The 17577-nt window shown below is 46.8% G+C and overlaps 1 protein-coding gene across 1 annotated transcript in view; it reads right to left on the bottom strand.

Moving 5' to 3' along the window:
- Positions 1-2071: 2071 nt before the first annotated feature.
- Positions 2072-17577, bottom strand: part of SLC2A9 (solute carrier family 2 (facilitated glucose transporter), member 9) — a 52829-nt gene continuing 37323 nt past the window's right edge. The window contains exons 4-6 of the mRNA XM_010857266.1: positions 17104-17228; positions 9080-9225; positions 2072-2600 (exon numbers count right to left, since the gene is read on the bottom strand). Of these exons, the coding sequence (XP_010855568.1) occupies positions 2577-2600; positions 9080-9225; positions 17104-17228 (295 nt within the window). The 3' untranslated portion in view covers positions 2072-2576. The remainder of the gene's footprint in view (positions 2601-9079; positions 9226-17103; positions 17229-17577) is intronic.

Genomic DNA, 17577 nt, shown 5'->3' on the forward strand with positions numbered 1-17577 from the left:
ATCAAACATGGGATGAGGTTACATGGCTAACTCCTGAAAAAGGACGTTTAATATCTACTGCCTCTATATGCTGGGAACAAACAGAGCCGTCCCCAAAAGTTAGCCAACAACTTAATTACAATGATTGGAAACAAGTGGGATATTTGTCTCAGGAAACATGCAATGTAATCATTCCCGTGTTTTCCAATCCCAGTTCAGGTTCTCCCTTTGTCTGGCCAGGCACGAATTGGGACTGGATATCTCAGTCGCGCTGGCTTGCTCCAAACGGGACTTATTGGATATGTGGCTCTTACCTATGGGCATGGCTTCCCCCTGGTTGGATAGGGAGATGCACCCTGGGTCTAGCCTTTACTCACGGCTTTATATTTTCAGAGCTTCCAGAAAAGCCTGCTAATTTACCCCACCTTAGAACTCGGTGGGCAAGGTCTGTATTTTATTGGTATGATTATTTGGCTGCAGCGTTTGTTCCCTCTTTGGGAACTACAGATGTTAGGAGTGGATGCTTTGACTAATTTTATTCAACAGGCATTACAAGATTCTCAAAAGGCTATTTCAGCTCTTAATGCTGAACAAGCACAAATTAGAAAGGTGGTTTTACAAAACAGATTGGCTCTAGATATTCTGACAGCTGTACAGGGAGGAACTTGTGCCATTATTCATACCCAATGCTGTACATATATACCTGATATGAGCACGAATGTTACTCATTTTACTAACCACATGAACAAGATGATTAGGGCCATGGACACTCCTGAAGCCTCAATTGCTTCACTTTGGGAAACGTTAACTAGTTCCCCATGGTGGACAACTATCTTAATTACAATAATTCTGGTTGTTTTGTTCTTGCTGTTTGCTCCCTGCATCTGTAATTGTATAACTGGATTTGTTTCTAGCTGCATGAAAGCTTTTAAGTTACAAATGGTTGCTCAAACTCCTGCTACTGCTGTAGCTTCCTCCAGCTACTATTTGGGGCCCCTGGATCAGATATCCTCAATATGAGGATTAGGAGAATATGTTGCCTCCCCAATTTAGGGACAACGCCCCTTGTCAGCTCGGAAGTAGTTATGGAATGAGAACGACGCCCCTTTTCCCTAGGCAACATAATTCTCCTAAAAGAAAAGGGGGGAATGAGAGAGTCATTTCCTAGGCAGGTTGATAGGAAATCTAGGGGTCCCCAAGGAGAGAGGGGTCTGGAATTCTCAAGGAGGAAGAAAGGACAAACTTTTCACAGTCTTTGTAGACCAGGACCTGGGGACTGGAGTCGATGAAAATGAGAGGGTAACAGGCAGGAAGGCCAGGGGTCTCCAAATGGAGGAAATAGCCTGCAAGTGTCAGACATTTTTCTCTCTCTTAAGCGGCAGGAGGAAACAAACTAGCAATATTTTTTCCTTCTCTATACAAATTTAAAGGGAGGTTTCTCTTAAAATACTGTGTTGCCATAATGACACCTGGTTTCGCCTGAAGTTAGCTATTCTTGAGCCTAGAGATAACCAATGCCTTTTTCTTATGGGAATGTTCGTCTTAAGCTATGCTAATGTACTATGCCTTTACCCCAAACTCTGTCTCCAAGTCGGTTCCGCCTCCTGGCCCAGAACCTACTTGACAAACCAGTATGGATATTGTTCCCCTAATCTATGTAAATGAAACTATTTGTATGGTGGTCTGCCCTTCTTCAAGATTCAAGTTAATCATTTTATGGCCCAGGATAAACCATTTGGTGCCAAGGTTATCCCAAAGTGCATCTTATGGGTGAGGGGCCTGGTGCCATTCTGAAATTTAAGACATTCCTTTCTTTCATTAACAGACTGCTAGTGACTATTTAACATCCAGCTGAAGACTAGCAGGGGGGTACTCTTTCTGCCCCCTTCTGATGCCTATGTCAGAAGCTTTCTCTATCTCCTTTATACTTTAATAAAACTTTATTACACAAAAGTTCTGAGCGATCAAGTCTCGTCTCTGGCCCCGGATTGAATTCTCCTCCGGGGGCTAAGAATCCCGGTGTATTCGCGTGATTCAACAACAACCTTTCAGCCGGATCCTCAACCGATCGAATGGTCTCCCACACATATGAAACCATTAATTCATGACCTGAAGCTGTTCCCGTATCTCCTCACACTTCTGCCTACAATTTTTATCTCAGTTCCTTTCTTCTTTATCATTTTAGGAGAAATAGCTAATTAATATGCTTTTTGAAATATTTTTTGAAACTATAAAATGTCACATAAATATTCAATCCCACAGTGTTTTATGATGCATCTTTGATTAACTTCAAGGCACCAGCATTAATTCCTACATTTATTTCCCTCTCTTGCCTTCTGGCGTCTGTTCTAAAAGCCTTCTTGCTACTTCCTCCAGCCTCTGCCTTTCAGAGCAATTGCCTGCATTGAAGCACAGCTTTTCTCTCTAATTCTCTTTTAGAAACTCGGTTGTCTCTTTGAAGGTAAATGAAATTCTATTAAAATAGAGAAAATGAAATGCTGACACTTACTGAAATAACTGTGGCTCTCACTTGGCTGGAGTATTTCAAATCCCCAAAGAGATGAAAGAAAATTTCCCATTTGACATCCTTTCCTGTATTAGAAGCCCCAAATCCGTCTTCCCTGAGCATGAATATGAAAAAAACAACAAAAAAGACATTCACTGAGTTACTCACATATCCTCCAAGACTATCTGAAATAAATCCAATCTGATGGGAAAAGACAGTCTACAGGATGAATAGCATTACCTTCTCAGCTGGCTTGGGATCAGAAAGTGGATGTGGGTACTGTGCTCCTTGGCCAGAATCGTGCTTTTGAGCTTTGCTGCTGCCAGGAGAGACAACCCCCTCCTGGGAGCCCAGGTATTTGGGTTTTGAATCAGTTCTGCTTTTAAGTTGCTCTGTGACTTGGGCAATTCATTTCAATGAATCCCTGCAAAGTTCTTCTCCTCCAGGGCTCCCTATCTTAGCATCTGCTACTGCCATGCTACCTGAGGGATATGCCAGAACCCGGAATTATCCTTGACTCCTCTTCCCTCAGGCCCTACATCCCATCACTGTCTAAGCCATCTCATCCACCCATTCCTTGCCTACCGCTATCACTCTAATCCAAGCTCCCAGCATCTCTCCTCTGGACCAGTGCAATTTCCCTGGGCTTTGTTGGGATCCAGTCCTTTCCCCAAAAGTCTTTTTTTTTAAGTGCTCATCTTATTCTGTCATTGCCTTACTTCAACCTGTCAAGGATTTCTCATTACTCTTCGACAAAGATAAACCTCCATAGGCACACAAGTCCCCATCAAAGTATGTGAAAAATGGCCCACAGGCTGACCCAAACCCAAACAATTTTCAGTTATTTAAAAATTAAGAAATGGGACATAAAAATTCAGACTTCTAGCTTCTCTTGAAAATTGGATATGACAGCTGGTAAAGAATCCGCCTGCAATGCGAGAGACCTGGGTTTGATCCCTGGGTTGGGAAGATCCCCTGGAGAAGGGAAAGGCTACACACTTCAGTATTCTGGCTTGGAGAATTCCATGGATTGTATAGTCCATGGGGTCACAAAGAGTCAGACAGGACTGAGTGACTTTCACTGTAAATGCTATGACCTTAGTCAAGTAGAGGTTTTCCTGGTGGCTCAGATGGTAAAGATTCTACCTGTAATACAGGAGATGTGGGTTCCATCCCTGGGTTGGGAGGATACCCTGTAGAAGGGAATGGCTACCAACTGCAATATTCTTGTCTGGTAAATTCCATGGACAGAGGAGCCTGGCGGGCTACAGTCCATAGGGTCATGAAGAGTCGGACATGACTGAGCGACTAACACACACAAGAGACAGTCAAGTACCTGTCAGGGAAATAGTAGCAGTACCTGTCTACCCTCACTGGACAGGTCTACAGTCTCCTCTGAGCCTCCTCATCTTGCTCACCCTTCACTATACTCACTGTTCAGGTGTGTTGCCTTTCCAGCAGCTCCTCCCTCTCCCTCTCGGTGCTCCAGTTCCCCTAGGGTTTCTGCCTCTCAACAAATGCCAGGGCCTTCACTTATACTGTTCCCTCCACCTGGAACACCCTTCCCAACTCTGCTTCTTTCCCTCTTTCTCTCTCTCCACCACTTCCCCACCTGGATAAATCCTATTCATCCTCAAGGCATGAGTTTGAGTGTCATTTCCACCAGAAAACCATCTCGGACCCCCTATTCTAGGACAATGCCCTACTTTTACCCCATCATGCTGATCACTGGTTAACTGTCTTTCCTGTAAGCTCCCCAAGGGCAGGGAGTAGTCTGAAATCCTCAGCTCATAACCAACAGCCACCAGCCCAACACCTGTCCCAGAGCAGAAGCTTTCTAAATATTTTCTGAATGAGTGAATCAACTTGAAACCACTGGGCTTAGTATACATACACATCAATAAGACATGACCTACTATAGGACAAAGCAGAAACAAGCGGAAATAACAGTGTGGATGGGTATGCGTAAGGTGTTCATTCTGGGGACATGCTGAACTGGTCACTGTCTGCCAGAGATGTCCCCTTGGAGAAATTTAGGCTGGAGTGGAGCTTGGGGATTTGGGACTTATGAGCATTCCTCCCCAAGGAGGACACTGGCTCATGGAGGTGGGTGACCTGTCCAAGGTCACACAGTCCCTGCAGACGGTGAGCAAGATGAAGGTACAGACTGTACCTGGCTCATGTTTACCATCAAAGCAGCTCCAGCACCCAACTGAGTGATTAGCAAGTGCACGGAGTGAGTGAATGGATGAGTGAAGGAAAAGAGAAGATAGAGGCTCAAGAAAGAGCTGAGACCTGCTCTGGACTGAATGAGACCCCGTCAGATTCATATGTTGGAATCCTCACCCCCAGGATTATAACATTAGGAAGTGGGGCCTTTGGGAGGTGATCAGGTCATGAGGATGGAGCCCTCATGAATGGGATTAATGCCTTTAGAGGAAGATACGCAAGAGATGACCTCTCTCCCCAATGTGAGGACACAGTGAGATTGTGGCTGTGGGTACAAGGCAGGATGAGCCCCTCGCCAGAAACCGACCATGTGGCCACCTTGATCTTGGACTTCTAGCCTCCAGAACTGTGAGAAATAAGTTTCTGCTGTTTATAAGTCACTAGTCTATGGTATTTTTGTTGTTATTTTTGTCAGTCACTCAGTCGTGTCTGACTCTTTGTGACTCCATGGACTGTAGCCCGCCAGATTCCTCTGTCCATGGAGTTCTCCAGGCAAGAATACTGGACTGGGTTGCCATTTCCTCCTCCAAGGGATCTTCCAGACCCAGGGATCAAATCCATGTCTTTTGTATTGCAGGCAGATTATTTACCATCTGAGCAACTGGGGAAGCCCATATAGCAGCCCCCAAAGGACTAAGACCCCTGTGGTCCTTGTCCTGGTTCTGGGGTATGTGTCCTCAGTTACTAAGTTGCATCTGACCTTTTGTGACCCCACTGTAACCTGCCAGGCTTCTCTGTCCATGTAATTTCCCAGACAAGAATACTGGAGTGGGATGCTATTTTCTTCTTCAGAGGATCTTCCTGACTCAGGGATCAACCCAAGTCTTCGGCATCAGCAGACAGCTTCTTGACCACTGACACCAGGGAAGTCCTGTGGTTCTGGCACCAAGCTCCTAAAACCCTTGGTATTTCCTAATTGATGAGTTTATGTCAGTGAGGTTACTTTTGGACTACACCTAAAGATGGGGGCTTGTTGCCAGGTGAATCAACCAATTAATTAGAAAGTTGGAACTTTTGGTTCCACCCTCTAGACATCTGGGAGGGGAGAGAGGCTAGAGATTGAGTTCAATGCCAATGACCAAGGTTTAATCAATCATGTCTATAGTGAAACCTCCGTTAAAACCCAAGAGGATGGGATTTGAAAGGCTTTTTGGTTGGTGAACATATTTTTAAAACATGGAAGCCCTATACCCTTTCCCTACACCTTGCCCTAGGCAGCTCTTCCATCTGGCCATTCTTGAGTTACATCCTCTTATAATAAACCATTATGGAGTAAGTAAACTGGTTTCCTGAATTCTGTGAGCCACTTTTGCAAATTAATTGAACCCAAGGAGGGGTCCTGGGAACCTCTGATTTATAGCCTGTAGGTCAGAAGCACAGGTAAAGACCTGGACTTGAGATGAGCATCTGAAGCAGGTTCGGTCTGGTGGGACTGAGATCTTAAGACCTGTAGACTCTGACACTGTGTCTGGGTAGATAGTGTCAGAATCGAGTTGAAGCGTAGGACACCCGGGCTTCCCTAGTGGCTCAGCGGTAAAGAATCCACCTGCAATGCAGGAGCCTCAGGAGGAGCGAGTTCGACCTCTCTGTCGGGAAGATCCTCTGGAGAAGGGAATGGCAACCCACTCCAGTATTCTTGCCTGGGCAATCTCATGGACAGAGGATTCTGGCAGGTTAACAGTCCATGGGGTTGCAAAGAGTTGGACACAACTGAAGCGACTTAGCACACACGCACACAAGCAGGACACCCAGCAGGTGACGTAGGGAAAGGGTCCACAGGGCGTAACTGGAGTCAGAGTCTTAGTCACACTCCCGGAGAATCCAGAGGGTCCCATCTGGACTGTGTAGGATGCACCCCACATGTGGGAGTGCAGGCAGGCAGATCCAGGTTCTGGCTTCAGCTCCAACAATTTTTTTTTACTAGTTAGTTCTACCCCTTACCTCTCTCAGCTCATGTTTCCACACCTATAGATATGAGCCACTCACAAAGCAACTGTCGGGTATGAACGGCATTAAAGATGTGCTTTACTCAAGCACCATTGATATGAGCGTTTGTTAGGTTTGTTTCGGTTGCCGCCTGCCTCCTGCTGGGGGCAGCCCAGGGCAGGGTTGGTCAGCCCTCCTCTGTTCAAATGGCCAGAAGTGGTGGCCATTCAACACTGACCTTCAGCCATGGTTTATTCTCCTCCCTCCTGGTCCTCTTGGGGAAGGGGGAAGGGGATGACTCTGCTTCCTTAGGAGGCATCTTCACCATTCTCCCTCCCTCATCCTCCCCGGACACTCAGGCAGCAAGGCTGTAGATTCCATTGCCCCTCCTCTCGCTCCTCCGGGCAACTGTTTCAGTTCCCACCTCATCCTTCCCTGGCCAACAGCAAGTCCCAGCTAGGTCACTCTCCATCCTCTGACTCCTCCCCCTCTAGCCCACACCTGCCCCCTATTTTCCCAGAGCCAGCTTCTCACTCAGGTCTGGCTGGGTCACTCCCCTGCTCTAGTGTCGCCCAGGGCTCCGTACTGCCCCAGGAGGAAGCCCACTGCAGCTCCAGAACAGGTGCCTTGCCTCTCACATTCCCCGTGCCCAGTCTTCTCTCAGCCCCCGAGCCGCTCCCAGGTCTCTCATAGCGCCATTCCCATCTCAGGGCCTTTTCTTTAGTTATTCCCTTTCTCTTCAGGGTCTTCTCTCCAAACCCCTGCATCACCTGCCTAACTGCTCACCCTTCAGGGCTCAGTTTAGAGGCCACCTCTTCTGGGCAGCTCCCCTTGATCACACGCATCCCCACCCCAACCTGGGCGAGGTGTTCCTCCTTGCTGAGGCCACGCAGCAAGTACATGGTTGTGCTGGGATTTAAAGTCAGGCCTTCCTGCTTCCAAAACTGAAAGCCAACCACCAAAGACTGTGCAATTAGATATGAATGTGGGAAAGAATTCTATATTCTTTCTAGTGTTTGCCATTACAAAAAAAAAAAAGAAAAGCTGCAGTAAGCATTTGTGTATATATTTTTGTACAAGCCTAATTTGAATTTCCCTGGGATAAATGCCTGCTAGCACAATTGATAGGAGGTATGGTAAAGGAATTTTTAGCTTTTGAGAAACTACCAAATGCTTTTTCCTTAATGGCCATGTCATTTCACATTCTCACTAGCAATTTAAGAGTGATTCAGCTCTCTGAACGATTGCTAGAATCTGGTGCTTTTACAATACATATTTGCCAATGGATCAGTGGTAAAGAATCCGCCTGCCATGCAGGAGACACAGGAGTTGTGCATTCGATTCTTGGGTCAGGAAGATCCCCTGGAGGACGAAATGGTAACCCACTCCAGTATTCTTACCTGGAAAACAATCTCATAGATCGAGGAGCCTGGTGGGCTATAGTCCATGGGTCACAAAGAGTCAGACACAGCTGAGCAACTAAGCACATGGGTAAGAAAGACTCAGGAGTGAGGTAGAGCTGAGCCAAACACTGGAAAGATGCCCAAAATATATTAAGTGAAGACAGCAAGTAGCAGAACAATGTATTCAGTCAGTTCAGTTCAGTCGCTCAGTTGTGTCCGACTCTTTGTGACCCCATGAATCGCAGCACGCCAGACCTCCCTGTCCATCACCAACTCCCGGAGTTCACTCAAACTCACGTCCATCGAGTCGGTGATGCCATCCAGCCATCTCATCCTCTGTCATCCCCTTCTCCTCCTGCCCCCAATACCTCCCAGCATCAGAGTCTTTTCCAATGAGTCAACTCTTTGCATGAGGTGGCCAAACTACTGGAGTTTCAGCTTTAGCATCATTCCCTCCAAAAAACACCCAGGGCTGATCTCCTTTAGAATGGACTGGTTGATCTCCTTGCAGTCCAGGGGACTCTCAAGAGGGGTTGGCCAAAAAGTTCGTTTGGGTTTTCCCATAAGATATTATGGAAATATTTATGGAAATATTATGGAAAATATTCCATAAGATATTATGGAAAACCCAAACGAACTTTTTAGCCAACCCAGTGTATGACATGATTCCATAAAAAAAAAAAAAAAAAACCTACATGTATATAAGTTATCTAAGCAAAGTCAAAGCCTAAATGAACATAAGTAATCTCTTAACAACAGTCATTGGGTGAATGGATTCCTACATACTGTACGTTTTGAATTGGTTTGTATATTCTTTATTTTCTAAAAAGATAATCAAACCCAATCAAAGAAACTCAGCAACAACTTTTCTCCAATAATAAACGAAACGCTTGAGTGCTCAAGAATTCTGAGGCTAGGGACAAGGTTTTGGAGGAAGGGCTCCCCTCTGACTGCCCTTCGTCTGGCAAGGGACACGGGTATCGGGGATGGTGACATGAACTGAGAGCGAATGTGTTTGGCGGGAAGCCGCACTTACCTTTCCCAGCAGCTCCGGGAGGCCCAGCAGTTGCCCCGCGAAGACGCCGACGCAGATGAAGATGGCGGTCACCTGCCCCAGAGAGCCGCGCACCTCCTTGGGCGAGATCTCACTCAGGTACATGGGGAGCGCGCTGAGGGCGATGCCTGTGGAGGAAGCATGGCGGCCGTGATAGAGCTGTCTCCTTCCCGGAAGATGCTGGTCACGGTACCTCCTTCCCCTTGGCACTTGACAAAAATAGCGCTATGGCCACAGCACCAATCAGTGTGCTTCAAGTTAGGTTGGATTCACACCAGTTTCTAGCCTTCAGGGAACCCTTCCTGTGAAGGGCTGCCCCAGTTTATAAGCTGAGCACCTCATGCATTGCATCTCAGCCCAGGATAACTTTCTGGTTCCGCACCCAAGGCAAACACGCCTAAGGTGTAAAGAGACAGCATTATCTCCGAGGTGGCGACATAAATCAAATGCTATTTGAATTTTTATCTCCAACACACATATTGAGATCACCAGTCCTCATGGAAAAATCAAGCGACCACAGATCAGTTTGGCACATGGTGGCTTAGGAGCAGCGGAATAAGAGGAACCTGCAGGATTCAAGTCCCACAGCCCCACTTTCCTCTCTAGGTGGCCTTAGAAGTAAACTGGCTTCTCCTGGCCTTTGCTTTCTCATCTGTGAAAGAAAGGTCATGATAACTGTCTATTCCTATTGTGGTGGAAACACAAGACTACATACAAAGCACCTGGCTCATGTGGGGTCATTGGATGGACGTTTGGGAAACTCTTAGGTCTTCACCCTGACATAATTGCTACCCTCTGGGGATAATTATCATTACTTCCCTGGTGTATCAGGCTTCCCTTGTAGCTCAGCTGGTAAAGAATCTGCCTGCAGTGCGGGAGACCTGGGTTCTACTCCTGGGTTGGGAAGATGCCCTGGAGAAGATAAAGGCTACCCACTCCAGTATTCTGGTCTGGAGAATTCCATGGACTGTGTAGTCCTTAGGGTTGCAAAGAGTCAGACATGACCAAGCAACTTTCACTTCACTTCACTTCCCTGGTGGCTCAGATGGTAAAGAATCTGCCTTCAATGCAGGAGACCCGGATTCAATCCCTGGATCAGGAAGATCAACCTGGAGAAGGGGATGGCTACCCACTTAAGTATTCTTGCCTGGAGAATCCCACGAACAGAGGAACCTGACAGGCTACTGTCCACGGGATTGCAAAGAGTCAGACATGACTTAATGACACTAACACAAAAAGCTAATAAGGAAATGACCAGGCTAGTGGAAAAGAGGGGCCACGGGTCGTGGTGAAGGAGAGTAAGCCTGCCTCCTTCACAGGGCACCTGTGCAGACTGAATCCCTGGCGGCCAGGGGATGCTCAGCGGAGGGCCAGGCACACGGATGATGTCAATTAATGGAGACCCTTCTGACTTGTCCGTTGTGAAGTGATATGGAAAACTGAGATGCTGATGGCTCAACAGGTAAGGAGGTAGCTGCTGTACGATGACCAGCTCATCCCAACTTGCAAGGGACCAACCTGGCTTTAGGGCTTCCCTGGTGGCTCAGTCGTAAAGAATACGCCTGCCAAGGCATGAAACACAGGTTCTATCCCTGGGTCGGGAAGGTCCCTTGGAGGAGGAAATGGCCACCTGCTCCAGTATTCTTGCCTGGGGAATCCCATGGACAGAGGAGCCTGGTGGGCTACAGTCCATAGGATCACAGAAGAGTCCAGCACAACTTAGCGACTAAATAACGACAACATCTTGGCTTTAGCACTGAAAGTTCTGCATCCTGGGAAGATTCCGAGTTTTAGACAAACAAGGATGGTTGATTAACCAGGGCCCATGGTGCGGGCACCAAGCACCTCTCACACCTGAGCGGACCCTCTCAACCTACGACCGCGTCGCCTACCATATTTCCTGCCCCTTGCCCCTAGGTGTTCCAACCATAAGGTTTTAGGACTCTCCAGGTTCATTCTGATCGTGGGACACCAGGCTTCGCTGCTGTTTCTCCCAAGTGCTCTGTCCTCACAGCTCCATGGGTGGATGCTCTCCTATCCATCCCATCTCAGCTCAGCCTCACTTCCTCCTGTTAATGGGACCTAATGAGACCCAAGGGGGTCCTTTGTAGACGTAGCCAGGTTAAGGTGAGGTCACACTGGATTAGGGTGGGCCCTCGACCCAGTGACTGGTGTCCTTACCAGGTGGTAAGACACTTGGAGACACAAAGGGAAGAGGGGCACTTGAAGATGGAGCAGAGACTGGAGTGATGGGTCCACAAGCCAGGGAATGCAACACCAGAAGCCAGGAGAGAACGTGAAATAGACTCCCCCATCAGAGCCTCTGGAAGGGACCAATTCTGCAGATACCTTGATTTTGGACTCCTGGCCCCTAGAACTCTTCTTTTAAGCCCCCCAGTTTGGTGACTGCAGCCACAGGAGATTGCCACAGCTCCTCACAAGGCCTTCCCTCTGGAAATCAACCCCTCCCCATCACTCTTATGTCCAGTCTTATGTTCCTTGTGTCATCTAGTGCTTTTTGAAAGTTATCTTGTTCAGTATTTACAGTGGACCCTTGAACAACACGGGCTTGAACCACACAGGTCCACTTAGATTTAAAAAGAAAAAAAACTTGTCTGCTGTGCCAGATCCTAGAGGCAAGCACACAGGATCTTTAGCTGTGGCATGCAAACTCTTAGTTGTGACTTGTGGATCTAGTTCCCCGACCAGGGATTGAACCCGGGCTCCCTGCATTGCAAGTTTGGAGCCTTAGCCACTGGACCACCAGGAAAGTCCCCTGGAAAGTTCTTAATGTAGCAGATGTGGGCTTTCACCTCTGGGAGTGTGGGCAGCCCTGGGAAGGCGGTGGAAGGAGCCTGTCCACCACAATCTTCTACAAACACGTTTGCACCCTGATCTCGACTTTACAATCTGCATGGATTCAGCCTCCAATCCATGCTGCACTGTGTTTGTTGCAGTGTCAAAATAGTGTGTTTATTTTTGCTCCAAGCCTTCTGGAAATAGGACACTTTAGGCAGGTGTCCGACATTTTCTGTGATGGTTCCAAATATTGCCTCTGAGAACCCAGTTAGAGCAGCACAACCTCCTGAAAATCCTCTGGGCTTCTCATTTGGTTTCAAATTATTTATTTTGAGCAAGACAGCAACTCATCTCATGACCAGCAATTTTCGTTTCTTTCTGACCCACTGCCTCACCTTAAGTGCCCTCATATTCCAGTCTCTGCTTTGAGAGGGTCTGGTGAGAATAAATGACATGCAGCTTCTACATCTTGGCTCAGCAGCAACAGGCCATGTTCCAGGAGTCAGAAAGAGTGTGTCTCCCCCCACCCACTTCTTGATTTTACATTTTTCTACTGTTTTTGGAAAAGTTTACAGGACAAGCAGTCCAAAAGATGTTTGTCTTGAATATGTGGGTTTATAAAAAATGGCATCTCTCTTCGAATCCAGCTTATTTTTAATTAAGGAAATTCAGAGACCATCCAGTTATGTGTAATGAGTGTCAGCTCCCCCAGACAAGCTAGACAGGCGAAGTAGCGGGAAAGAGGCTAAGTGGATAAAATACAAAACTTCCAGGAAGACAGGCTTCAGGGGACTACATCAGGAAAGGACTTTCAGATGCTCCCATCTCACCACCCTTCCTCCTGAGCAGGCAGGGACTTCAAAACCAGACCATCTGTCCAAATCTTGAATCTGCATATTATTGTTCATTCATTCAGTCCTGTCTGACTCTGCGACCCCATGGACTGCAACTTGTCAAGCTTTGCTATCCTTCACTGCCCCCCAGAATTTGCTGTAACTCATGTCCGTTGAGTTGGTGATGCCATCCAAGCATCCCATCCTCTGTCACCCCCTTCTTCTGCCTTCAATCTTTCCCAGCCTCAGGGTCTTTTCCAGTGAGTTGGCTCTTCCTATCAGGTGGCCAAAGTACTGGAATTTCAGCTTCAACATCAGTCCTTCCAATGAATGAACACCCAGGACTGACTGATCTCCTTTAGGATGGACTGGTTGGATCTTCTTGTAGTCCAAGGGACTCTCAAGAGTCTTCTCCAGCACCACAGTTCAAAAGCCTCAATTCTTCAGCATTCAGCCTTCTCTATGGTCCAACTCTCACATCCGTACGTGACTATCTTGTTAACAGAATAAAAATGATAACAGCAACAATAATGGCAATGATACTATTCCTGGTGTGAGGAGGTAACAGGGCCTGGAATGTACTCACTGTGCACGCAGGGCACACCATTAAATTTTACATTCCCTAGCAAGGAAAGTTTAGGGGTACTTTGTCCTTTCGCATATGAGAGAAAGAGGCTAAGACAGGAAGGCAAACTGCTGCCATCCATGCTCCCTGTGTCCACATCCTTGGGTGGTTGGATGTTTCTCACCCTGACTCTCCACCTGGCCATGGCACTCACCTCAGCCAGTGGGACTCTAGCAAGCGTGTCCAAGCAGACATGACAAGTGCTCAAAGACGGGACTTGCCCCTCTTGCTGCTCACTGGAATCCCAAAAATCGCCCTGGAAGAGGCTTCGCCACACTATTTAGGGATGAGAGACCACATGGAGCAGAGATGAGCCAGCCCTTGGGATCCCAGGACCAGCCCACCTGCCGGCCACCAAACAAGTGCATGAGGACATCCAAGATCATCCAGCCGTGGACCAGCCCGCAGCCAACCTCAGCCATAGGGGAGAGCCCAGCAGGGCCACCAGATCAGAGCAGCCCCAGGGACCCTCAAACTGTAGGTTCAGCAAAATGCCTATTGCCTTAAACCATTATGGTTCTGCTTTTTTTTTTTTTCCTTTTATTGCAGAAAAACCTAACTGATACAGACAAGGTGATGAAATTAACCTCGTTAATTCAGAATCCAGGCCATCTTAATTCACAGCCTTCACCCTTGATCACTTTGCTGTCTCACATCTCTGAGCCTCAGGGTCCTCACGTGCAAAATTACAACAAAATAGCCTTTCATTAACTACAGTTGACTTACAATATTGTATTAGTCTCAGGTGCACAAACATGATAGTGATTCAACATGTTTATACATTACAAAATGATCACGGCTAAGTCAGTTTACTATCTGTCATCATACAAAGTTGTTATAATAGCGCTGACTGTACCCTCTATGATGTACAGTCCATCCCATGACTTTTTATTTTATAACTGGAATTTTGTACCTCTTAATCTGCCTCACCCATTTTGCCCAGTTCCCCCACCTCCTCCCCTCTGGCAGCCATCCATTTTTCTCTGTATCTGTGAATCTATTTCTGTTTTGTTATGTTTGTTCAGTTGGATACGACTGAAGTGACTTAGCTTGCATGCACAGGTACATTTGTTCATTTCTTCTGTTTGTTAGATTCCAATAAGTGAACAGATACAGTATTTGTCTTTCTCTGTCTGACTTACTTCATTTAGCATAATACCCTCTGGCTCACAGGCCATTAAGTACAGTCTACAGGGACTTCCCTGGTGGTACAGTGGATAAGAATCAGCCTACCAACGCAGGGGACGTGGGTTTGATCCCTGGTCTGGGAAGATTTCACATGTGGAGAAAATCTAAAGCCTGTGCACCAAAACTACTGAAATTATTGAAGCCCTGCACCGCAACAGAGCAGTCCCTGCTCTCCAAAACTAGAGAGAGCCTGCATGCAGCAACAAAGACCCAGCACAACCCAAAATAAATAAATAAATAAGCTTATCATTAAAAAAACAGTCTACCGTCCAAATTTATCACAAGGGATGTTAGTTTACCAAATCCTGTTCTTTTCTAATATAAGCATTAATATCCTTACCTTCTCCTCTAACTGCATCCAACAAAGTGTGATATGCTGTATTTTCATGATCATTCCATTAAAAGTATTTTAAGTTTCCCTCGTAACTTCCTCTTTGACTCATGTCATATTTAGAGGTGTGCTTTTATTATTTTCCAAATTTAGAGGGGGAGTTTCCTAAATATTGTTTGTGATTTCTTATTTAATTGCATTGTGGTCAGAGAATGGCAACTCACTCCAGTGTTCTTGCCTAGAGAATCCCAGGGACAGGGGAGCCTGGTGGGCTGTTGTCTCTGGAGTCTCACAGAGTCGGACACGACTGAAGCGACTTAAGAGCAGCAGCAGCAGCAGAGAATGGAGTTATATACGATTTCAATCTTTTCAAAGTTATTGAAGCTTGTTTTATGCCCAGCATTTGGTCCATCATGGTGAATAAACCAGGGCTGTTGGAAAAAAAATAACAGCCTCTCAGCGTTAGTAGCAGCACATCAAAGGTGAAGGTGTCCATGAACCTATTAGTCAGTTGGAAAATTCTGCATGAACACTAGCCAGGATTCTCTCCAGTTAACATTCTTTCTATGGGTTTCTCCCTTCTACTTGAATGCCAAGACAGAAGACTGAGACTTTGGATTATTGTACAGTCCTGAATTATTTCCCGCCAGCAGAGCAATGAAGGTAAGTGAAGTCTCTTCCTCCCTGACCTCCTACCAGGCTCCTCACTTTCCTGCTTTATCATTCATGTCACTCATAACGCCTGCTGCCCTCAGCTTATAAGAGGAGGATGAGGAAGGGAATTAGCCCTTAACGAGTTCATACTGGGTTCCAGCTGCATCTGGCAGTTCACCAATCTGTGAAAAGTGAAAGTATCAGTCCCTCAGTTGTGTCTGACTTTTTTGTGACTCCATGGACTGTAGCCCACCAAGTTCCTCTGTCCATGGGATTTTCCAGGCAAGAATACAGGAGTGGGTCACCATTCCCTTCTCCACGGGATCTTCTCGACCCAGGGATCAAACTCGGGTCTCCTGTATTGCAGGCAGATTGTTTACAGTCTGAGCTCCTGGGGAATCCCTGTTTATTTATCTGTCTACCTTTCTATCTCTCTCTCTATTGGGTTGGCCAAAAAGTTCATCTGGATTTTCCCATAAGGTGGTATGGAAAATCCAAACAAACTTTTTGGCCAACCCTATATCCGTCTATCTGCACTCCTCCTGACTAACCAAGCTCCACCACAGTGGCCTCCTGCCTCTCCCTTGAACTTGCCAAGCACATTTCTGCTTCAGAGCCACTGCCTTCTTCTCCGCCAGGAACACAGTTCTCCCAATATTCATTTGTCCCTTCCCCTTGGTTTATCCGGTCTCTGCTCATTTATTTCCTTCTCTGAGCAGCCTTCCCTGAATCCTATTTAAAATAGCCTTTGCTATCTTCCTGCTCTGCTTCATTTTCTTCCTAGGGCTTGTCACTATCTGCCTTATATATCTAGTTACATATCTTTCCCCCCACCAGAATGTAAGCTCTGGGGGTAGGGACTGGGGTTTCCTGTTCACCACTGTGTCCGCAGCGTAGAACACCAGGCACAGCATGTGCTCTGAAAACGCTTGGGGCATAAAAGAAAGAATGAATGAGTCAGAGGCCCAGACAGGAAACAACCCTCATAAAAACTCCCTGACATAAAAACCCACAGACCTCTTGGGATGTGAATTTTATGGTGAAGATGACAAACAGAACATACGATGTGCAGAAAACCATCCCTGTCTTTGGTATCGGTTTGGGATCATCCCAGTCAACACTTCTCTATTAGAGGAGCATCGTGGGTAGGTGGTCCATCCCATGGGGCTGCCCCACTCCATGCTGGATTCTTGCATCCTCATGCATGCGTGTGTGCTAAGTTGCTTTAGTCGTGTCCAACTCTTTGCAACCATATGGACTGCAGCCCGCCAGGCTTCTCTGCCCGTGGGCTTCTCCAGGCAAGAATACTGGAGTGGGTTGGCATGTTCTCCTCCAGGGAATCTTCCTGACCCAGGGATCGAACCCAGGTCTCCTGCATCTCCTGCATTGGCAGCTGGGTTCTTCATCACTAGCACCACCTGGGAAGCCCTCTTGCATCCTCGGTTTCTGCCAATTCAGTATCAGCAGGGACCCAGTCATGTGACAACCACAAAATACCCATCACATTTTGATACACACACACCACCCCACCAAGGAATGTGTTACTGCCTCCTCCTCTGACACTATGCAATCTCACCTCCATCCACACCCATGATGAAACGTCCCACGATGAGCATTTCCAAGGCTCCAGCTGGGAGAGAACAGGCCATCAGCAACGCAGCAAAAATCCCAAACCCATTGTTGACCAGCAAAGTGTTTTTCCTGGAAGAAAAAGAAAGGGTCTGATGAGGTTGCCTTTGGCCTGTCCATTCCAGGAGCAAGGTCCAGACTCCTCAATGGACCCACCACCACTTTTGGCCGTGTGACCCTGAGCAAAGCATTTCCTTCCTCTGGGCTCATCACTGGGGTTGATTACATCACCTCTGAAAGCATCACCAGCCCTGACCCTCTGTGGATTTCCCTGGTGTAGTGTTTTAGTCCATTGGTTCTAAGACCTTTATTTAATATTACAAAGTCAAAAATGTGTCTTATAATCCATAAGTCAAACTAGTACAGCCACTATGGAGAACAGTGTAGAGATTCCTTAAAAAACTGGAAATAGAACTGCCAT

The sequence above is a fragment of the Bison bison genome, unplaced genomic scaffold (assembly GCF_000754665.1).
Source record: "Bison bison bison isolate TAMUID 2011002044 unplaced genomic scaffold, Bison_UMD1.0 scf7180017864379, whole genome shotgun sequence".
Lineage (NCBI taxonomy): Eukaryota > Metazoa > Chordata > Mammalia > Artiodactyla > Bovidae > Bison > Bison bison.